Below are 21,690 nucleotides of genomic sequence, written 5' to 3' on the forward strand. Positions count from 1 at the left end.
CCTCGGTGGCCCCGCCCTCCCCAACATGGCGGCCGCGCCTCGGAGGCCGCGGGTTCGAGCCCCGCCTCGGCCGGAGCCGCCGCCCCCCTTCCTTCACCGCCGATTCGCGTGGATTTCGCCCCAAAATTAACACGGCGCCTCCCCCGTGCTGTAAAAATCGCGGGTTTATTAAAAAACGCCCCGAATCGCGCAGGAAGGCTCCGTGCCTTCCTCCCAGCGAAGCAGCAGCGAGCGCGGAGCCCCGAGCACCTCCCGGGAGCCCCCCCCGGGCTCAGGGCGGCCCCGGGGGCGGCGCGGGGGGCGGCAGGCGGGCCAGCTGCTGCGGCGTGGCGAGCGCCCGGAGCAGGCGGTTCTCCCTCTCCAGCGCCGCGCGGCGCTCGCTCAGCTCGCGGATCTGCTCCCGCAGCGCCTCCACCTCCTCCCGCACCGCCAGCAGCAGGTGCGACTTCACCAGGTCCTGCGGGGACAGCGCTCAGGGCCAGCCCCGGGACCCCCGAGCCCCCCCCCCGCCATTTCCCCCCCGCTCTCACCATGGCCCTCTCGATCTTGTTGTCGATGGCGGTGACGCCGCTCCCGGCGCTGCGGACAAGGCCGGGGTCAGACGGACAGACGGACACCTCGGGGGGTGCGGGAGGGGCAGAGCTCTCCCCCCCCCCCCCGTTTCCTTCCCCGTTTTTTTTTTGGGGAGGGGGGTGGGGGAGGGGAACTCGCGCCCCCCCCTCGCACCTGCCCGGCCCCGCCCCCAGACCGGAAGCGCGCCGCCGGAAGCCCCGCCTTACCCCTCGTCTTCGCTCTCCTCGCCAGCCAATCCCAGGCGCGCGCTGAGCTCGGCCCCGCCCCCTGGGCGTGGCGAGGGGGGCTTGGGGGGCAGCGCCTGTAAACAAAGCGGGATTGGGGGGCTCGGGGGCGTGGTCGCCTCAGGCCCCGCCTCCCGGAGGCCCCGCCCCCCTCACCTGCTGCACGAGCTCCGCGAAGGCCCCGAGGGACCGGGGCTGGTGGGGGGCGGGGCCGGCCCGGGGGGCGTCCAGCGACACCGGGACCCTCCCGCCGCCGCCGCCCCCCCGCGGCGACGCGTCCCGCTCGTAGAAATCGCGGCACAGCCACCGGCCCCGCCGCAGCACCTCCCCCGGCGACAGCAAGCGAACGAGGCGGAACCGGGAGCCGCTGGGGCTGCCGGAGGAGGAAGACGAAGAACCGGTGGCGGCGCCGGAGGCATCGCCGGGCGCGGTCCCGCTGCCGCCGCGGACGCTGGTGATGGCGAAGCCGCTTTTCTTGCGGCTCATGGGGGCGGCGGCGGCGGGAGGAGGAGGAGGAACATGGCGGGGCCGGCCCGGAGCCGTTACCGGCGGCGGCGGCGGCGGCGGCAGGACCCGGAAGTGGGAACCGGAAGTGATGTTGCGCTTTAAGGCGTTGCCGGGCCGCGCGCGAGCGCGCCCCGCCCCAGGCCACGCCTCCCGGGGCGCGCCCTCCGCCCACGTGACCGCCCGGCGCCCCGCGGGTCCTCCGCGCCGCCAGGGGGCGCCGGCGCGGCCGCGGCGCGTCCCGGACGCTGCGTCAGCGCCAATGGAGCGGCGCGAGCGGGAGGCGGGAGCGGCCGGTGAGGGAGGAGGGGAGGGATGGGGGTGGGCCCGGTGCCCCTCCCGCGCCCGGTGACCACCCGCTGCCCCTCCCCCGCAGGCCGCTAGACCCCCCCCGCCATGGGCCAACGCCCCCCGTGAGCCCCCGGCCCGGGCCCGGCCGTGCTGGCGGCGGTGGGGGGGGGGGTGCGGCGCAGGATTCCCCCCCCCCCCCCCCAAGCCTGGGACCCCCGCGAGAGCGACAGGTAACGAGGGGCGGGGAGGGCGGGAGGAGGCCGAGAGCCCTGGTGGGGGGACAGAGCAACCCCCGAGTCCGGGCGGAGTGGGGGTCAAGGGGGGACCCCGGGATTGCGGGTTATTTGGGGAGGGGTGGTCTGGGGGTGCTGGGGAGGGGGGGGGTCCCGACGGGCTGGGGGGGGATCCCCAGCGTCGGTGTGAGGGGAGGGGGCCGGGTGCCCAGAGGCGTTCGGTGGGTCCGGGGGGCACCCCGGCATCAGCGCGGAGGGGTCGGGGTGGGGTTGGGGAGGCGGCTGGCGGGGGTCGGGGGGACCCCGGGACCCCTTAGGGTGGAGGGAAGCGCAGAGGGACCCTGGCTCCGGGTGCGGAGGGGGCTCCTGCGGGGACCGAGGCGGCTGGGGGGTCTGGGGAGGGCGGCGGCGGGACCCGACGCCCAAGCGGGGGCGCGGGATTTGGGGGTCGCGGTAGCCACGGGCATGTGGAGGGGCGGGGGGGGTCTCAGGACTCGGGGTCCGGGTGGGTCTCGGGACCAGAATTCGGGGGCCGGGGGGTCCCCGGTCCGGGGGGGGCGGGGTCTGAAGGCCCCGCCCCCAGCCATGAGCGCCCCCCCGCGGTCGGAGCTCGCCGCCGCCGCCGCCGCCCTGCTGCGCCTGGGCGAGGAGCGCCCCCCCGCGGCCGCCATGAGCCTGCTGCAGCGCAAGGGCCGCCCCGAGTGGCGCCCCCGCGAGGAGGAGCCGCGCAAGGGGTGAGGGGACACCGGGGACCCCCCGGGACCACCGCGGAGGGACACAGAGACCCCCCCCCGAGACTGCCCCGGGGCCACACCGGTACCCCTGGGACCGCCCACAGGGGACTCCGGGAGCCCCAGGACCACGCTGGGGTGGTCTCCCAGCCCCTCGTAATTCCCCAAAGAGCCCCAGCTCCCCCTTGCCCCTTCCCTGACCGCCCAACGCCCCTCTGCACTCCTGGCATTCACCCCGAGACCCACGGCTCGCCTTCTGCACCTCAGAACCCCCAAGAATGCGGGGCTCCACTTCCCCCCTGTACCTCAGTGCCCCCTGCACCATAGGAGCGAATTCCCTGAGAATCCCTGAGGGGGTCAGGGCGTCCCCAGAGATTTTGGGGTCGCCCTGACCCCGCTGTGTCCCCTCCCCAGGGTCCCCAAGGCGCGGGAGGGGGGGTCCCTGCGGCGCCCGCTGCGAGTGGGGTTCCTGACCCTGCCGGCGCCGCAGGAGCGCGGCCCCCGGCCCTGCGCCCCCGGCATGGCCCCCCGCTCCCTGTCCTGCCACGCCGTGGGGCTCCCCGACCCGGGGGTGCCCCTGCGCCCCCCCGGGCCCCGCACCGGGGCACCCGAGGGCCGGGGCTTGGAGGCGCCGCCCGCCAAGAGAGGAGGTGAGTGGACCCGGCAGGGTGGGAGCGTGGCGGGGCTGGGGGCAGCGGAGGGGACAGCGAGGCTGGGGGAGCAGGAAGGGCTCGCGGGGAGGTCGGGGTGGCAGGGAGGGGACACAGGGAATCTGAGGGGACACGCAGGGCGTAGCAGCCCCTGACGGCCTTCCCTTCCCCAGGCACCCCGCGGGGGGGCTGCGTGCGGCAGACGCCTCCTCTGAAGCCCTCGCGCAGCCCCCAGACCCGGCTGTCCTCCGGGGCGCCCCCGCCGCCCCTGGCCGAGCAGGGCGAGGTGGAGGAGCCGGTGTACATCGAGATGGTGGGGGACGCCCGGGGGGTCCCTGGGGGGGAGCCCCGGCGGGGGGGGCCGGGGGGAGCGCCCCCCACCCCCGCCGAGGAGCCCGAGGCCATTTACGAGGAGATGAGCTGCCCCCTGCCCGCGGGGGAGGGGCCGGGACACGCCCCTTTCCCGGGACACGCCCCCTTCCACGGACACGCCGCTCACGCCCCTTTCGGCGGCCCCGTGCTGCACTCTGGCCACGCCCCCTACACCGGACACGCCCCTTTCTCCGGGCACGCCCCTCATGCCGGCCGTGCCCCCTTCATCGGCCACGCCCCCTTCTCCGGCCCCGCCCCCATCCCGCCGCCCTTCCCCAACCTGCTGCCGCCCCGCCCACCCCCGCTGGCCCCGCCCCCCGAGGGCGCCTCGCGCCTGCCCCTCCCCTCGCGCCGCGAGGGCCCGCCCCCCGCCCGCGCGCGCAGCCACTCCACGCCCCTCCCCCCGCACCACGCGCCGGGAGGGGCGGGGCGCGAGCGCGGGGGGGCGGGGCTCGGGCCGCTGCCCCTCCCCCCCTCCGCCGAAGCCCCGCCTCCCGGGAAGCGCCCGCCCGCCTATGAGAGCCTGCGCGGGGGCGTGGCCTCGGGAGGCACCGCCCTTGCCCGCGAGGAGGAGCCGCCCCTTCGCCGGGGGGGCGGAGCCTCCGCCCGCCGCGGGAAGGACACAGAGAGTGAGTGACAGGGGTGGGGCGGGGCTTGCGGCGGGGCCACGCCCCCCGGGCGGGACTGACAGACACCCCTCTTCCTTTTGGCAGAGGCGCCGGAGCCCCCCCGGGAGGAGCGGGGCGGGGCGGGGGCGGCTCCGCCCCCCTCGGGGATCCCGGTCCGGGCCGAGGGGCCCCGGGGGCGGCCCGGGCCCCCCCTGCCCTGCCAGACCTTCCCGGCCTGCGGGAGACCCTCGGGTACGTGTGGGGTCGGGGGGACACCGGGGGGGACAACGGGGGGGGATAACGGGGGGCACCGGTGGGAGGAGGTGACATAAGGACACCGGGGGACACGGGGGGATGAGGTGACATAAGGACACGGTGGGGGCACCGGGGGGGTGAGGTGACATAAGGACATGGTGGGGGCACCGGGGGACACAGCAGGAGGTGACATAAGGACACAGGGAGGCACGGGGGGACACGGGGCGGGGGGCGGGGGTGACATAAGGACACCGGCCCGGGGGTGCTGTGGAGCGACACGGGGCACGGGGGGACAATGGGAGCGCCCCTCGTCCTGCCGGGGGGGTGGCACCGTGTCCCCCTGACGCCCCCACCCCCCCCTACTCCCCGCAGAGCTGCCCGGGGGTCCCCGCCTGGGCCGCTCCGCCTCCACCTCGGGGGTGCGCCAGGCCGGGGCCCCCCCGTTCCCACGCGGCCCCCCATCATCGCGGCCCCTGTCCGGAGGGGTCCCCGGGGGGGGCTTCCCCGCCGCCCCCCGGCCGCGGGACGGGCAGCTGCAGGAGGTGATCGACCGAAAGCGCTGCGTCTGCACCGAGATCAAGGCGCGGGGGGGGCGGGGGGGGGGGCTGTGCAAGCAGGACAGCCTGCCCCCCCTGCCCGCCCCCCCCGCCTGGAAAGGGGGGGCCGCTCCCGAGGGGCGCCCCCCGCCCCCGCCGCCCCCCGGGACCCCCCCGGCCCGCCGGCCGCACGCCGTGCTCTGGGACACCGCGATCTGACCCCCCCCGGGGTGCCTGGAGCACCCCAAATCCTGCCCCCGAAACTTGGAGAGGGGGGGGGTCCCCGAAATCATGGGGGGGGGCTCCTAAGGATAAAAGGGGGGGGGGTCCTGAAGTGGGGAGGGGGGGGCGACACGGCTGGGCCGGGTTGGGGACAAACGGGGGTGGGTATTTATGGTGTGCTGAGCCCCCCCTCGTAAATAACGGGGGGCGCACCCCGAACACAAAGTGGGGGGGGGGGGGGGGATGGAGACCACCCCTCCCGCGGTAACGGGGAGGGACCCCAAAAAAAGGGGGGGAAAAAAAAACAACACCCCAAAAAGTGGGGCGAGTTCCAGCCCCTCATTACGGGGGATTAACCCCCCCCCCCCAGTGCGGGGGGACCCCCATTAAGGGGGTGTCGAGCCTCAGTATCGGGGAGCAGCTCCCCCCCTGCGAGCCGAGGGGGTCCCTGTGAAGGGGGGGGTTCACCCCTGCCGGGGGGGCCCAGCCCCCCGAAAGGGGAGGGTGCTGTAACTGCTTTGCAATGTATTTATGGGGGGGGTATTTATGGGGGTGCATCAAGCAGGGGCCGGGGAGGGGGTTCGGCTCCGGGGGTCCGCGGTGCGGCCTGTGGGGGGGGGTGGGTGGGTGCGGTGCTGGAGGGGGGGGGGGGCGCCCCCAGTGCGGGGTGGGGGGGGGGGGGTGTGAGAGGGGAGGGGGGATCTCCTCTGGGATTTTGGGTGGGGGACCATGGGGGGGGGGGCAAAGGGCCCCCCCAACCCTTTCCTGGGACCCCCCCCCAGGCCCTCTGTGCCTCATCTCCCCCCCCCCACCTTCGCTCCCCCCCATCCCCCCGTTACCAGAATTGCCTTCGTCCCCGCGGGGTCCGGGGGGGCCCCAGTTTGGGGGGGGGGGGGGTCGTGGGGACGGGGGGGTTTTGTAACGTGGTTCTGTGCACTATTAAAGAGAGATGCAGCTGGAAACGCGTGTTGGTGGGCAGCACCCCAAAAATGGGACTGGGACCCCCCCTCACACACACACAGCCCCTCAGAACGCGATCAGAGCGGGATAATGGGGGATTTCGGGGGAAATTACCCCAAATGGGTTGGAGGAAGAGGTAATAGTAGTGAATTTGTGGGGAAATGACCCAAAAGGAAGGGGAATAATTGTGAGTTTGTAGGGAACCTACTCAAAGGAGGGAGGGCGTGGGTAATAATGATTTTGTGACCCAAACGGGGGTGGAGGAGTTGGAATAATAGTGAAGTTTTGGGGGAAAGGACTCGAAATGGAGGGGAGTAATAGGGATTATTGGGTGAAAAAGACCCACATTGAAGGGAATTTATAGGAAAATGACCCAAAGTACGGAGCCTTCACCTCGGTTTTGGGTATAAAATCCTCTTCAGAGGGGTTAATAATGGGGGGAAGACCCCGAGTGAGGGCATTGAGACTCCCCAGACCGTCTTGTGTTGTGCTGGAGAGGAGCAATAACTGAGACTTTGGTAGAAATTACTTAAAAAAAAGATTTTTTTCCCCTATTTTCGTGAGGGGGACGGCGCTGAGGGGACGGAAAGGGCGAGATGAGCCAGGGGTGCGGGGCCGCCCGGATCCCCGGCACTCACAGCGGGAGGAGGTGGGACCTGCCGGTGCCGCAAAAATGCTGGTTTTGTTGGTGGAAAATGCTGGTTCTGGTGGTGGAAAAATGCCGTTTTTCCGCGAAACCTGCCCAAAACGGGGCCGTTCCCGCCCCGCGGCGGCGAACCCCCTCAGGGCGGGGGGCGGGGCGGCGCTGAGGGGACGCAAAGGGCGGGACGCCAGGGGGGGCGGGGCGCCGCGAGCGGCCAATCAGCGGCGGCGCTGCGGCGGGGGCGGGGCCGGCGGGAGCGGGAAGATGGCGGCGGGCGGCGGCGGCGGCGGCACCGGGCCGGGCGCGGGGCCCGGCGGAGTCCCCGGGGCCCGCAGGGGCAGCGCGGGCCGCGATGCGGAGGCCGAAGTTTGGTGCCGGCGGGTGCGGGAGCTGGTGAGCGCGGTTCCCGCCAACCGGCTCTGCTTCGAGTGCGGCCAGCGCGGCGTCACCTACGTGGACATCAGCGTGGGCAGCCTCGTGTGCACCGGCTGCTCGGGGGCGCTGTGAGCGGGGCGGGGCCGGGGGTGTGAGGGCGGGGCCGTGGGAGGGGGCGGGGCTCATTCACACCCGAGCGCGGTGGGCGGAGCCGCGCCGGCTCGAGCGGTCATTGATTTGCTGCGCCCGGTGGGGGCGGGGCTTGGCGGGAGGGGGGGCGTGGCCGCGGCACGTGGCTTCACATGCGTGCGGTATTTTTTGAGAGAAAAAAGCTCCGTTTTGGGTGTTTGTGGGCGCCGCTGGGGCGCTGAGCCCACGAATCCCTCCCCAGGCGGGGACTGAACCCCCCGCACCGCGTCAAGTCCATCTCCATGACGACGTTCACCGAGGCCGAGGTGCTGTTCCTGCAGGCGCACGGCAACGAGGTAAGGGAGCGGCTGTGGGCGCCCGGCCCTGTCCGTGCCGCGCTGCCCGCATCCCCACGTCCCCTCCCCGACCCCCCCCCAGGCCTGCAGGCGGGTCTGGCTCGGCACCTTCGACCCCCGGACGTCGCTGCTCCCCGACTCCCGCGACCCCCAGAAGGTGAAGGAGTTCTTGCAGGATAAATACGAGAAGAAACGATGGTACGAGAGGGGCCGGGGGCGCCTTGATGGGGGGCAGCACGGGGCGAGGGCCCCTCGGTCAATGTTCTGTCCTGCCATGGCAGGTACGTGGCACCAGAACAAGCGAAACCCCCCCAAAGCGCCGCAGCAGAGCCCGGCCCCCCCCAGCTCCTCCGCGGGGACACCGGGACGCTGCCGCAGGTGGGACCAGGGCCGCTCCTGGGGGTGCCCGGGGGGGGGGGGAACGCCGCCCCCTGACCTCCCGGTGCCCCCCCAGCCCCGCCCGGCCGCCCAGCGCCCTCCCCAGCCGGCCCGAAAGGCCAGCACCGACCTCCTGGCCGACATCGGGGGGGACCCCTTCGCCAGCCCGGCCCCCGCGCCCGCCTCCGCTGCCTTCCCCGGTGAGCTGGGGGCTCTGAGGGGCCCGGGGGGGCTCCAGCAGGGCTGGGGAGGGGGTGGGCACGGAGCACGGGGGTCTCCCGGGGGCCTGGTGACCCCCGAGTGAGCGCAGCGCTGTCCCCAGGCCCGGCCCCACCCCGGTCTGCCTTCCCCAGTTTCAACGCCTTCGGAACCAGCCCTGCAGCGCCGACATTTGGGGGGGCTGTGCCCCCCTTCCACACCCCACCCACCACCACAGGTACCCTGAGACCCCCCCCCAGGACTCTTGGGGTCCTCCTGTCACCTTGCAGGGGACTGGGCAGGGGTTTGGTGCCCCCCCCCCATATCCTCGGGACACCTGGGATTGATGGGCAAGGGGGAGTTGGGGTCTCCCCATCCCTGTGGGGCTTTGGGGAGGGGGCTTGGGGTCCCACCACCACCACCACTCCGTGGTAGCCGTGGGGCCAGTGGGGAAGGGTTTGGTGGCAACCTGAGAGGCCTGGGGTTTCTGGGGAGGGGGCAGGGAAGGAGTTTTGGGGCCCCTCCTGCCCAGGAATAGCGTGAGCCCCCCTTTTGTGGCGTGTTACGGGGAGGTTTTGGGGTTTCTGTTACTCCCAGGAGTTTTTGGGAACCCCCCTCCCCCCCCCCATGGCTCCTCTCTTGCACCTGCAGGAGGTGTGGCTGCACAGGGCGTGGCCACCCCCGTTCCGCCCACGGAGGGAGGAGCTTCTGCCAGGTACTCCCCCCTCCCCCTCCCCTTGCCGGCAGGGCGGGACCCTCCCCTCCCCCCCTCACAGCTCCCCCTCCCCCCGCAGCCTCTTCGGGACCCTCCGTGAGCCCCCAGCGCTGCCCCACGGGGGTAAGTCAGGCTTCATCCCCCGCCCCGCTCCCCTCAAAGTCCGGGGGGGGCCCAGGTGTGACACCTGTGCCCCCTCCCAGGCCACACCAACCCCTTCACGGCCCCCGTGGCCCCCAGACCCTCCACCAACCCCTTCGAGAGCAGCGGCCCCGGTGAGTGACCCCCAGACCCCCCTGTTGCCCGGCCAGGGTGGGCTCCGGGGGTCCCAACTCCGTGTCGCCTCTTTTAGGTGCTGCTTTCACCTTGCCCCCCGTTCCTGGGGGCTTCCCCATCCCCTTCCAGGCCGATGGTAAGAGCCGGGGGGCAGCGGGGCTGTAAAATATTGTTAAATTATATATATATATATATATATAAACTGTCCAGCCCCCCAACTAACCCATTTCCCCCCGGCCCAGGGTTGCCTTTCGGTGGGTTCAACGTTGCCAAAGCTTCCACCAACCCCTTCGTGGTGAGGACCGGGGGAGCGCGGGGCTGGGGGGGGGTCCCGGGCCCCCTTTCCCCGCCGCTGACCCCCTCGGTGCCCCCCCAGACGCTCCCGGCCCCGACGGCGCCGTTCGCCATCAGGCCCCGGACCACCAACCCCTTCCTATGAGCGCCGCTGCTCCAGGGGGGCCCTGGCCGTGCACCGCCCCTCCGCCGGGACCAGGTTTTATTTTTGTTTCGAGAGGTTTATCGCGATATCTAATATATATATTCGATAGAAACGGCTCCGGTCCCGGTGCGTCCCTCGCGCTGCCCCGCCGAAACCTCCCCCTGGCCCTCACCAAAGATGGCGGCCGCCGTGAGGCCTCCCCTCACGGCTTTGCCCACGGCAAAGATGGCGCCCTCACAGCCCCCTACCCGCTCGCAGCCAAGATGGCGGCCGGGGCCTCGCCGCTGAGGGCACGGCCGTGGCGGCCTGCCCTCAACAAAGATGGCGCCAAAGCCGCAATTAACGGGGCACCGGGGGAGGGGGGGAGGGGAATTAACGGGAGCACCGAGGGGGAGACGCCGCCAGCCCCCCCGCGGGGCCCGGGCCGGGCTCGGCTCCTCCCGCACCTGCTGGGGAAGGGCGGAATTAGCAGGGGGGCTTTGGGGAGGGGGGGGGTCGTGGGGCAGCACAGCACAGCTGGAGCGGGGGCGTCCCCCTTTTGGGCACAGAAAGGGCGAAAACGGACAAAAACGGACAAAAACGGACAAAAAGCTGAGCAGTGGCGGCAGGAGAGGGGCAGGACTGAACCCCCCCCCCCCCCCCCCCAGGTTTTGGTGTCGGCCGGTGACCTGAGTGTCACAAAGGGACAGGGATGTACCAAGTACAATTTTGAGGGGGATATCCACACTCCAGAGACAAAATCGTTATTACAGTAATTAGAGTGACAACCGTATAATAGTTAAATATAATAATTTTAATAATAATTAATTACAATAAATTTTGGTCATCCGTATTTTAACGTTCTGCCATCATAATTAAATTACAATTCACTGTAATAATTAACTTATTATGCTCACAGTCCTGTATAACAACTCAATAATAGTGAGAACTCATTATAATAATAAAACTCATAATAATAGCTCATTATAATTAATTATAATATGAATAATTAAGGTCACACCCCCAGGGGGGCAAAAGGGGTTCAGCCCCTCCCCCTTCCCTGCCTCAGTTTCCCCAGCGTTAAGGCACAAGAAAAGAGGGGGGGGAAGGAAAGGTGCAAAGGCGGGACCCCCACCCCCCGGGGGTTTGGGGGTTCCCCCGGGGTTGGGGAGCTCCCCCCAAGTTCTGGGGGGGCTCCCCGGGGTTTGGGGGGGGGTCCCTCAGCAGCCAAAGAGCGCGCGGTGGGCGGCGACGAGCAGCGCCATGAGGAGGCCGTAGAAGAGGGCGAAGAGCAGCCCGGGGGGGGGGGCGCCGGGGATGGGGGGGCTTCACCTGGGGGGGGGGACCCCGCGTCAGCCGTGGGAGGGCACGGGACCCCCACCCCCCCCGAATCAACCTCCCCCCCCCCCCCCAGAACGGTACCTCGGGGACCCCCGAGCGGCGGCAGGGCGGCGGCGTCCGGTGGGCGCTGGGGGGGCTCTGGGGGGAAAGGGGGAGTCAGGGGAGGGTTTTGGGGGTGTTGGTTGGGGTCACTCGGGGGGGGGTCGCACTCACCGCCCAGGGGCGCAGCCGGGCGGCCACGCGGCCCAGCAGCTCCGAGTCCCCCAGCTCGTCCGGGAGCCGCAGCTGCAGCAGCGCCTCGAGGCTCTGTGAGGGTGGGGGGGGTCCCCCCAAAACGTGTGAGGGGGGAACAGACCCCCAAACCCCCCCCCCCCAAAATACAGGGGATGGGGAGGGGAGGGGTCATTACCTGGCGCACCTCAGCAATCAGCTGGTCGGGATCCGGGGCGGCTGCGGGGAGATTTTGGGGGGTCAGGGGCTGGGGGGGGGGCACAGGGGAGATTTGGGGGATCAGGGGCTGGGAGGGGGCACAGGGGAGATTTGGGGGGTCAGGGGCTGGGGGGGGGGCACAGGGGAGATTTGGGGGGTCAGGGGCTGGGGGGCACAGGGGAGATTTGGGGGGTCAGGGGCTGGGAGGGGGGGGGCACAGGGGAGATTTGGGGGGGTCAGGGGCTGGGGGGCACAGGGGAGATTTGGGGGGTCAGGGGCTGGGGGGCACAGGGGAGATTTGGGGGGGTCAGGGGCTGGGAGGGGACAGGGGGTCACAGGGGAGATTTGGGGGGGTCAGGGGCTGGGGAGGGGGGGGGCACAGGGGAGATTTGGGGGGGTCAGGGGCTGGGGGGGGCACAGGGGAGATTTGGGGGGGTCAGGGGCTGGGGGGGGGCACAGGGGAGATTTGGGGGGTCAGGGGCTGGGGGGGGGCACAGGGGAGATTTGGGGGGTCAGGGGCTGGGGAGGGGGGGGCACAGGGGAGATTTGGGGGGGTCAGGGGCTGGGGAGGGGGGGGCACAGGGGAGATTTGGGGGGTCAGGGGCTGGGGAGGGGGGGGCACAGGGGAGATTTGGGGGGTCAGGGGCTGGGGAGGGGGGGGCACAGGGGGGGCTCTGTCCTACCTGGCTTGGTGGCACTGCGGGGAAAGGAGGGGCTGAGGCAGGGGCTGGTTTTTGGGGGGCCGGGGGCTCCGTCAGGGTCCTGGGGGAGGCACGGGAATTAAGGCTGCTGTTAATTAGGGCTGAGCCTGGGGCAGAGGGTAACCAATTAACGTGTTAATTAGGGCTGGGCCTAACAAGGCCACCCGGGTCCTCACCGGCAGCGTCGTCGTCTGGGGGGGTCTCTGGGGGGGGGTCCTGTGGGGGGTGAGAGCAGCCAGTGCCCGGCCCTTGTCCCCTGTCCCACCCCCATTCCTGATCCCATTCCCAACGTCCCAAACCCACCCCCAATCCCCGTCCCAGTCCCCATCAATCCCAGTTCCCAATTCCCAGTCCCCAGTCCCAGTCCCCAATTCCCAGTCCCAGTTCCCAATTCCCAGTCCCCCCTCCCAGTCCCTGGTCCCAGTCCCCAATTCCCAGTCCCAGTCCCCATCAATCCCAGTTCCCAATTCCCAGTCCCAGTCCCCAATTCCCAGTCCCAGTTCCCAATTCCCAGTCCCCCTCCCAGTCCCTGGTCCCAGTCCCCAATTCCCAGTCCCAATTCCCAGTCCCAGTTCACAATTCCCAATCCCAGTTTCCAATTCCCAGTCCCATTTCCCAATTCCCAGTTCCAGTCCCTACTCCCAGTCCCAGTTCCCATTCCCAATTCCCAGTCCCAGTCCCAGTCCCAGTTCCCAATTCCCAATCCCAGTTCCCAATTCCCAATCCCAGTTCCCAATTCCTAGTCCCTGTTCCCAGTTCCCAGTCCCACTTCCCAGTCCCAATCCCCAATTCCCAGTCCCAGTTCCCATTCCCAGTTCCTGTTCCCATTCCCAATCCCATTCCCAATTCCCAGTCCCAGTTCACAATTCCCAGTCCATTTCCCATTCCCAATTCCCAGTCCCATTTCCTAATCCCAGTTCCCAATTCCCAGTCCCATTCCCAGTTCCCAGTCCCAGTTCCCATTCTCCAGTTCCCAATTCCCAATCCCAGTTCCTAATTCCCAGTTCCCAGTCCCAGTTCCCAATTCCCAGTCCCTGTTCCCAATTCCCAGTTCCCAATTCCCAGTCCAATTCCCAGTCCCAGTTCACAATTCCCAGTCCCATTTCCCAATTCCCAGTCCCATTTCCTAATCCCAGTTCCCAATTCCCAATTCCCAATCCAGTTCCCAATTCCTAGTCCCTGTTCCCAATTCCCAGTCCCATTCCCAGTCCCAGTTCACAATTCCCAGTCCCATTTCCCAATTCCCAATTCCCAGTCCCATTTCCTAATCCCAGTTCCCAATTCCAATCCCAGTTCCCAATTCCTAGTCCCTGTCCCAATTCCCAGTCCCAATTCCCAGTCCCAGTTCCAGTTTCCCAGTCCCAGTTCCCATTCCCAGTTCCCAATTCCCAATCCCAGTTCCTAATTCCCAGTTTCCCAGTCCCAGTTCCCAATTCCCAGTCCCAGTCCCCAATTCCCAGTCCCAATTCCCAGTCCCAATTCCCAGTCCCAGTTCACAATTCCCAGTCCCATTTCCCAATTCCCAATTCCCAGTCCCATTTCCTAATCCCAGTTCCCAATTCCCAGTCCCAATTCCCAGTCCCAGTTCACAATTCCCAGTCCCAATTCCCAATTCCCAGTCCCATTTCCTAATCCCAGTTCCCAATTCCCAATCCCAGTTCCTAATTCCCAGTTCCCAATTCCCAATTCCTAGTCCCTGTTCCCAATTCCCAGTTCCAATTCCCAGTCCCAATTCCCAGTCCCAAACCCCCCGTACCTGTCCCGACTCCTCTCCCTCTCTCTCTCCATCCACACCTCCAGGTTCTTGGGGCGTCTCCGGGAAGTGGGGACCACCCTGCAGGGGGGGGGCTCAGATCCCCCCCGACTGCTCCCTGAGCCCCCAGACCCCCCCGAGCCCCTCACCTGATACCCTCGTGGGTGTCACCTCGTGGGGTCTGGCCCTGCTGCTCCTGGGGGACAAAGGGGGGCCCAGGATTTGGGGGGGGGAACCCCAAAACTTGGGGATCAGAGAGGGCTGGGGGCTGACATCACCTCGGGCGAGGGCTCCTCCTCCAGCTGCTCCGGGTCGCTGTCACCAGCTGTGGGGACAAGGGGGGGGAGGGGGTGACAGGGGGTCCCCAGAAGGTGACAGGAGGTCCCGGGGGGTTTTGGGGATCCCACTCCCCTCACCTGCCCCGCCGCGTGTCTCCCTGTGCTGCCGGGACGGCTCCGAGGACTCATCCGTGGACTGGAACGGTGCCAAAGGGGGTGCAAGGTGGGGGAGTAGGTCGGGGGACACCCCAGATTCCCCCTGTGCCCCCCGAAATGCCCCCAAATCCCACCTCGTTCCCTGACCAGCGCTTGCTGCCGCTGTCGACGCTGTGGAAGCCGGAGTCCAGCCCCCCCCGCTGCCGGAGGGGACACGGCTCGTCCGGGGGCTGCGGGGGGCAAACAGCGCTCAGAGACCCCCAAAACACCCCAAAAACAGTGGGGTCCCCCCTCTTCGAGCCCCCCCTTTACCATGCTGGGGGAGGATGGGCGGCAGCCTCGGCTTCCAGGTACTTGAAGATGTGGACTTTGCCCTTCAGGCAGATCTGGCGGGGGGGCACAGAGGGGTCAGCTGGAGCTTTTGGGGGGGGTCGGGGGGATCCCCCGGGCCCCCCCTCACCTGGGCGGGGGGAACTGGAGGGGGTTGTTGTCCGCCAGCAGGATTTGGAGGTGCCGGAGCCGCCGGAAGCAGCGCGGGATCGCGACTACCCGTTGCAGGAGAAATCCAGCCGGACCAGGGGCAGTTCCGAGAGCTCTGGCGGGGGGACACGGACACGCGGGATCGACACGGGATCGAGGGGACCCTCCCCAAAGCGGCGGGACCCCCACCCCAGGGCCCTGACCCACCCTCGGGCAGCGCCGCCAGCTGGTTCCGCCACGCTGCTAGGTCCCGCAGCGCCCGCAGCTGCCCCACCCCGGCGGCAGCGCCCGCAGCCGGTTACAGCCGACGTCCTGCGGGGCGAAACGGGGCTCAGCGGGGTCCCGGCCCGGCCCCGCGGGGCTGGAGCCCGGCCCCGGCGCTCACCAGCTGCCGCAGCGTGCGCAGGGCGCCCAGGTTCGGGGGCAGCTGGGCCAGCGGTTGTGCTGGCGTGCGTTGGACGCGCAGGGGCAGCAGGGACAGGCAGGCGGGCAGGGAGCTCAGCTGGTTGCGGCTGCGGGGGACACGGCGCGGTCACGGGGCGCTGCTGGACACCCCCCCCTCCCGCTCCCCGAGTCGCCGTGGCGGGGCTGGAGCGTACCTGAGGTCCAGGTGCGCCAGGGCCTGGAGGTTGGCGATGGCCGGGGGACGCTGCGCAGGCAGTTGTGGTACAGGCTCAGCCCCTCCAGCGAGACCAGGCGGCAAGCGGCCTCCGGCACCTCCCCGAAACGGTTTCGCCGACAGGTCTGGAGGAACGAGGGCGACCCGCGGGAAGGTGTGGGGACAGCGACGGGGACCCGTGGGGACGCGGCATTCTCGGGGGGGACTGATAGGGACAGGACATTTCCAGGGATAGGGAACAGGGTCAAGGCAGCCTCAGGGAAGGGGACTAACGGGACTCCCGGGATAAGGAGGGGACGCAGATCCCCGCGGACAGGGTGCTGATGGACCCCGAGCCGCCCAGCCGCGACGGGCAAACTGAAGCCGCCGGACCGCCCGGACCAGGCGCTCCGGCTCGTCCCGTCCCGGCGCCTCCTCACCCGCCTCCGGCACCTCCCGCGGGCCTCGGGCTCCGGCAGGCGCCGAGGGAGGCGGGGCACTCGCAGTTTCCCCTGGGCGGGGGGAAACACCCCGATTCACCCCGGGCTGGGGGGAAGGTCGGGGGTCCTGCCCCGGGGCCGCGGCCTCACCGGCCTGTGTGGTGTCGCTGAGGTCCCAGCGCCGCGCCGCCGCCGCCGGGAAGGCGCGCAGCCGCCGGCCGGCCAGACTGAGGGTGCCGGAGGCCTCTGCTTCTTCCAGGGCGCGCTCAGTGCCGGCTCCTCCGGGCAGGCGGCCCAGCGGCGGCGGCGGCTCAGCCGTGACAGCCCCCACGCCCCCGCCGCCATGGCGGCCCCGGAGCTCCGCATCCTCGCGGCCGGCCGCCGCGCCGCCGGCCCGGGCCTGCCCGACTGAGCCCCGACGCTTCCGGACCCCGCCAAGGGGGCGGGGCCAGAACGGCAGCCAATCAGAACGAGGGGCGCGCGGGAGGCGGCGAATCGGAGAGGGCGAGTGGGGGGGGCTCTGCCAGGGGAAGCGCGGAAGTTCGCTCTTTGATTGATAGGTAGCTTGAGCCAATCGCCATCAAGCGGTGGGGGGGTGTGCCGCCCAACTGCAGCCAATCACAGCTAAAGCACAATCTCCACCAATCGCGAGCGAGAACGGGGAGCTCGTTGCCTGGCAACGGGCATGAAAATGCTGGTGGCATCAGCCAATCGAAATGGAGGAGGCGGGCACAGCGCCCGAGATTGACGTGTGCCAACCAATCGCGTTGGATTATAAAAGCCCGGCTCTTGGAAGGGGCGTGGCAGCTCCACCAATCAGGAGTTTACTTACAGCATGATTGACAGGCAGGGACGGCCTGGAGGCCACGCCCCCGTGCCTTCAGCCCCGCCCACCGCCCCTCTTAAAGGAGCCGCACCGTTTAAAAAGGGAGTTCCCGGGGGTCCCATTTTGGGGGGCCCCCCCTTCGAGTGCGGGGCGCGGGCGGGCTCCCCCTAGAACCTGGCGCACACGCTCCATCTCTGCACCCTTTATTTGCGAATGCGCGGGGGGCGTCCCCCCGGCGGGGCGGGGGTCTCAGGGGTCGCCCGGCACGGCCCTTGCTGAGGTTCCCCCAAAACCTGCTGCTGCTGCGGGCGGTAGGGCACCACGAAGGCCTCGGGGGGCAGCAGGGCCCCCCGTCCGCCGCCAGCCGCCCCATCAGGACGTAGCTGGAGCCTGGAAGGGATTTGGGGAGGGGGCGTCAGGCCCTGGGGGGGGGGCACGGAGAGCCCCGCGGGGCCCCCCCGGGCACACGCACCTTTCTTGAGCGCGGGGCAGGGGCGGCAGGGCAGCTGCAGGCGCAGCGCCGCGCCCTTGGCGGGCTCAGGGACCCCCAGGCCCCCCGACTTGTAGAGGGCGAGCACCGAGACCACCGCCCAGCCCGGCTCCTGCGGCGGCCCCCGCGACACCGACTTCACCGTCCCCGTCAGCACTGCGGGTACAGGAACGGGGGAGGGGGCGTCAGGCACCCCGAAACCTCGGACACCGCCGGGGCTGGGGGTTTGGAGGGGGGCCGGCCCCGCTTTCTGCCTCAGTTTCCCCCTCGCGGTTCTGGGGAGGCCCCCCGTTCCGGGTTTTTTTTTTTTCGGGGGGTTTCTCACCGAAGTCGCTGCTGCAGAAGTTGCTCTGCAGGGTCCCGGCGCGGCGGCAGCGCTGGGGGCAGGGGGCGGCCGTGGGGGGCTCCGCCCGGGGGCTGGGGGGCGCCTTCCCCTTGCCCCCACCCCGGGGCTTTTGGGCGGGGGTCTCGGGGGCGCTGCCCCGCTCCCGCAGGGTGTAGGTGGCCGAAAAGCCGTCGGCGGTGACGCTCAGGTCCGACACGAACTGCACCAGCAGCTCCGGGGAGCTGGACACGATGGGGCTGGGGGGGCACCGGGGGTCGGGGGGGGGTCAGGGGGGATTTGGGGAGGGGGGGAGGAGTCCAGGGTGGCCATCGGGAGGGGTTGGGGGGGGGGGGGGTCAGCGTGAGGTTCGCGGGGGTCCGGGGGATGCGAGGGGTCGGGATGGTTTGGAGGGAACGGAAGGAATTCGGGGGGGTCGGGGTGGGGGGGGGGGGGTTTGGGGGAATCCCGGGTGGGTTTTGGGGGGTTCTCAGGGGGGCCAGGTCGCTGTCAGGGGGTTAAGGGGTGGTTTGGGGGGGGGGTCGGGACAGTTTGGGGGGGCTCACGCAGGTGTGGGGGGGGGGGGGGTTTGGCCGGGTCTGGGGAGGGGGCGCGGGAGCTCGGGGGGGGGGCTCACCCGGGGGTCTCCTCGCCGCAGAAGCGCCCGAGGCGCCGCGCGTCGTCCCGCGCCCCCCCCTCGAACACGGCCACGTAATCGTAGCGACAGTGGGGGTCGGGCTCCACGTCGAACTTCCCGAAGCGCAGCTCCACCACCTGCACCCCCCCCCCAAAAAAAAAACCCGGGCTCAAACCCCCGGCCCCGCATCCCCCCAGACCCCCCCCGGCTTCCCTCAACCCTCCCAGACCCCTCCCCAAAATCTCCTGAGCCTCCCCGAACCATCCCGGTCTCTCCCCTTGTGACCCCCCCCAAAAAAGGATTTCTGACCCCCACCCCCCCAAATCCCTCCGGCTCCCCCAAACCCCTCCAGGCTCGCCCAGCCGCCCCCCCCCCCCAACACCTGCAAATCCCCCCTGATTCCCCCCCCCCATATCCCCCAAATCCTCCTGACGCCTCCGAACGACCCCGGTGTCACCCAAACCCGCTCTGAGCCCCCTCCTGACCCGCCCAGGACCCCCCAGACCTTGTCGGGGGGGGCCACGATGTGCCAGGAGCAGCTGATGCCGGGGGGGTAATTCTCCTCCGGCCAGTTCGGGGTGCTCAGGCTCCCCTGGGGCTTCTCCAGGCGCCCGCCGCAAAACTGATGCTCTGGGGAGGGGGGGGGCGGGCAGGGCGGGGTCACATTTTTGGGGGGCACAGACACGTTTGTGTCCCCCGCCCACCGCCCCATCCACCTCCCGCACCGCCGGCGTCCCCTCTCTGTCCCTGAGACCCCCCAAAATTCGGGGGGGAGATTGGGGGGGGCTCCGCCAAAACCACCCTGGGACTGGGGGGGAAGGGGAGGAGATGGAATTTGGGGAGCGAGACCCCCCCCCGGGAATGTTTTTGTAAAATTTTTTTTTTTTTTTTTTTTTTTGGGGGGGGGGTCGTACTCACCGTCAAAATAGTGCCAGGACTCCCCGAAAAAATGGGGTTTATTAAAGACCCCCGAACGCCGCCGTCCCTGGGGGGCCCTGCAAAAGGGTTGGGCTGGATTGGGGGGGGCCTGGGGGGTCCGGGGTCTCCACGGGGGTTTCTGGGTTGTCTGCGGGTTTTTTTTTTTTTTTTGAAGGATTTCGGGGGGGAGCTCCACGGTGGACATGGGGTTCCATGTGGCTTTGAGGGGGGGGGGTCTCTGTACGGATTTGGGGGTCTTGGAGGGGTTTTGGGGTCTCTGCCGGCAGTGCTCCCTGCCCCCCTTTCCCCCTCAGCTTTTCCCTCCATTTTGTGCCATAGTTTCCTTCATTTTTTTCCTGACACTTTGTCCCATTTTCCCCTCTGGCTTTTCCCTTCCAACTTTTCCTTTCTTTTCACTCATTTTTCCCTCAGTTTTTTTTTTTAATTTTTCTTTTCAGTTTCCACCCGCCCCCCCCATTTTTTCTTTTCCTCCTGTTTTTCTCCTTATCCTTTCACGCTTTCCTCTCCTTTTCTCCTCGCCTTTTCCCTCGTTTCTTCTTTTGCAATTTTCCCTCGTTTCTTCCTTTGCACTTTTCCCTCATTTCCCTGTTTTCTCCTCACACTTTCCCCCCATTTCTTCCTCGCACTTTTCCTTCATTTTCCTCTTATTTTTTTCCGTCACATTTTTCCCCAGTTCCCCATCTGGGTTTTCTCCTGTTTTCACTTTCACACCTTTCCCTCCTTTCCCACTTTCTCCTCATTCCCACTGGTTTTCTCCTCACACTTTTCCCAATTTCACAGCCCCCCCCTCGCCGCTTTTCCCTCTTTTCCCACCTCACTCCAGGATCTCCTGGAAGGGCTTTTGGCCTCTCAGCCCGCACGCTTTTCGGGGGGGTCTCCGTGGGAGTTTGGGGTCTCCGCAAGACTTGGATGCTGTTGCTGAGGGCTTTTGGAGTTCTCCACACTTCCAGGGATCTCTCTGGGTGGTTTTGGGGGCGTCCCCGTGGGATTGTCCCTGCTCCCCGCCGGCGGTGCTCCCTCCCCGTTGGTTTTATTTTTGTTTTTTTTTTTTTTTTTGGGGGGGGGGGTCTCCCCCCGGCTCCTCTCTCACCCACCGTTGCTCGGGGGGCTGCCGGCGCTGAACCAGGCCAGGAAGCCCCTCCCGGCCGTGCCGCCGTCGCTCTCCATGTGCAGCCGGAGGCGATTTTGGGGCGCCCGCAGGGCCCCCGGGCGGAAGGTGCCGCAGAAGCGCCCCAGGAGCGGCGCCCCGGGGCCGTGGCCCCCGAACACCGAGAGGGCGTCGAAGCGGCACAGCGGGTCCGGCTCCAGGTCGAAGACGCGGAAGGACAGGGTGGCCACCTGGCCCTCGGGGACCTAGGGGACACTGGGGGGTCACCAGCTGGCCCTGGGGCAGCTGGGGGGGGGGTGACGGGGGTTTTGGGGACCTTGGGGTGTCACCACCTGGCTGGCCCTCAGATGACAATTTGGGGTGTCACCGCCAGGCTGGCCCTCAGATGACATTTTGGGGTGTCACCGCCTGGCTGGCCCTCAGATGACATTTTGGGGTGTCACCGCCTGGCTGGCCCTCAGATGACATTTTGGGGTGTCACCGCCTGGTCTTCACGGACCTAGGGGACCACGGGGGCTTGAAGGGCCCCGGGGTGGACATGGGGGGACATCCTCAGCAGCGCTGGGGACGTCGGCGTGTGGCCGCTGGGCCCTTGGGTTTCTGGGGGGCACGAAGCCACACCAGGGGGACACGTGGGAAGAGCTGGGACGACCCCAGCGTTTTGGGGTGCCCTGGGGGCGTTTTGGGGTGAGCGGGGCGGGGGCCCCGCGGGGTCCGTACCGTGATGGTCCAGGTGCAGTTGCTGCCGGGGGGGTAATGCCGGGGGAAGCCCTCGCTGGCGATGAACCCCGACTCCCCGCGGTGGTCCCCCCCGCACGGGAATACCGGGAACACCGGCCTGGGGGGACAACGTTGGGGGGGAGGTCACGAACGGGGTGAAAACGCGAGCTCGGGGGGTCCCGGATCCCCGGAGAGGGGTCCCGGGGCTGTGCGGGATCCTGGTTCCGGGGAGTCTCGGGGCAGTCCCGGGGCTCAGGGGGGCTCCTGGCTCGTGGCTGCGGCTCCGGACCGAGGAGCCAGAAGCTCCCGGTGCGCAGGGTGGGTGTCCGGAACCGCGCGGGGGTCCCGGACCGGGAACGTCCCGCCTCGGGCCAAGCCCTGCCCGCGGGGGCGGCGATCCCGTCCCGGGCTGCCACGTTCGGGGCGGGGGGGGGGGAGGTCCCGTCCCGTCCCGTCCCGGGGGTGCCGAGTCGTGTCCTGTCCCGGGGGTCCCGTCCGGTGCCGGGGGCGCCGTTACCTGGTGGCGTTGAGCCGGGGGCTGGGCTGGGGGCTCGGGGCCGGCTCCTGCCCCGCGGCCGGGCTTGGGCTGAGAGCCGCCAGCGCCCCGAGCAGCAGCAGCGGCAGCGGCGGGGGCCCGAGGCGGCTCATGGCGCGGCCGGGCCGGGGCGAACGGGGCCGGAACGGGGCGAGCGGGACCGGGGGGGGGGAACCGGGGGTACGGAGAGGAACGGGGGGGCGGGAACCAACGGGAAGGGGCGTGGCCTGGTAGCGACACGCCCAAAGGGGCGGGACTCAGGCGCCGGGTCCGCGCTGCCTGCGTGGGGA

The 21,690-nt window shown here is 69.3% G+C and overlaps 5 protein-coding genes across 5 annotated transcripts; 2 read left to right on the forward strand and 3 right to left on the reverse strand.

Moving 5' to 3' along the window:
• Positions 1-146: 146 nt before the first annotated feature.
• Positions 147-2,071, reverse strand: TSC22D4 (TSC22 domain family member 4). Its single transcript, XM_053933872.1, has 5 exons — positions 1,984-2,071; positions 954-1,861; positions 780-874; positions 531-579; positions 147-457 (listed from the first exon to the last, which is right to left on the reverse strand). Exons 1-5 carry the CDS (start codon positions 2,069-2,071, stop codon positions 272-274), a joined length of 1,326 nt encoding a protein of 441 aa, XP_053789847.1. The 3' UTR covers positions 147-271.
• LOC128783289 (neuronal tyrosine-phosphorylated phosphoinositide-3-kinase adapter 1-like) lies at positions 1,750-5,748 on the forward strand. The gene is made up of 6 exons (XM_053933943.1): positions 1,750-1,822; positions 2,409-2,559; positions 2,971-3,206; positions 3,380-4,207; positions 4,292-4,438; positions 4,814-5,748. Exons 2-6 carry the CDS (start codon positions 2,411-2,413, stop codon positions 5,194-5,196), a joined length of 1,743 nt encoding a protein of 580 aa, XP_053789918.1. The 5' UTR covers positions 1,750-1,822; positions 2,409-2,410; the 3' UTR covers positions 5,197-5,748.
• A 1,354-nt stretch (positions 5,749-7,102) lies between these two features.
• Positions 7,103-9,780, forward strand: AGFG2 (ArfGAP with FG repeats 2). The gene is made up of 12 exons (XM_053933942.1): positions 7,103-7,305; positions 7,569-7,662; positions 7,745-7,860; positions 7,944-8,040; positions 8,117-8,240; positions 8,363-8,476; positions 8,890-8,953; positions 9,033-9,076; positions 9,157-9,228; positions 9,306-9,365; positions 9,472-9,524; positions 9,606-9,780. Exons 2-12 carry the CDS (start codon positions 7,609-7,611, stop codon positions 9,666-9,668), a joined length of 861 nt encoding a protein of 286 aa, XP_053789917.1. The 5' UTR covers positions 7,103-7,305; positions 7,569-7,608; the 3' UTR covers positions 9,669-9,780.
• A 1,001-nt stretch (positions 9,781-10,781) lies between these two features.
• LRCH4 (leucine rich repeats and calponin homology domain containing 4) lies at positions 10,782-16,841 on the reverse strand. The gene is given in 22 exon segments (XM_053933873.1): positions 10,782-10,973; positions 11,065-11,126; positions 11,202-11,294; positions 11,398-11,438; positions 12,101-12,179; positions 12,295-12,334; positions 13,875-13,952; positions 14,021-14,067; positions 14,150-14,196; positions 14,288-14,345; positions 14,440-14,554; positions 14,618-14,691; positions 14,756-14,856; positions 14,859-14,900; positions 14,993-15,058; positions 15,061-15,097; positions 15,171-15,297; positions 15,385-15,433; positions 15,436-15,520; positions 15,522-15,529; positions 15,974-16,343; positions 16,824-16,841. Coding segments are annotated over 22 exon segments (1,743 nt in total). The 3' UTR covers positions 10,782-10,867.
• Positions 16,818-21,552, reverse strand: PCOLCE (procollagen C-endopeptidase enhancer). The gene is given in 9 exon segments (XM_053933916.1): positions 16,818-17,007; positions 17,010-17,039; positions 17,122-17,295; positions 17,465-17,721; positions 18,099-18,235; positions 18,604-18,728; positions 20,132-20,390; positions 20,866-20,983; positions 21,383-21,552. Coding segments are annotated over 9 exon segments (1,386 nt in total). The 5' UTR covers positions 21,514-21,552; the 3' UTR covers positions 16,818-16,852.
• Positions 21,553-21,690: the final 138 nt, after the last annotated feature.

The sequence above is a fragment of the Vidua chalybeata genome, unplaced genomic scaffold (genome assembly GCF_026979565.1).
Source record: "Vidua chalybeata isolate OUT-0048 unplaced genomic scaffold, bVidCha1 merged haplotype W_reject_6, whole genome shotgun sequence".
NCBI classification, from domain to species: Eukaryota; Metazoa; Chordata; class Aves; order Passeriformes; family Viduidae; genus Vidua; species Vidua chalybeata.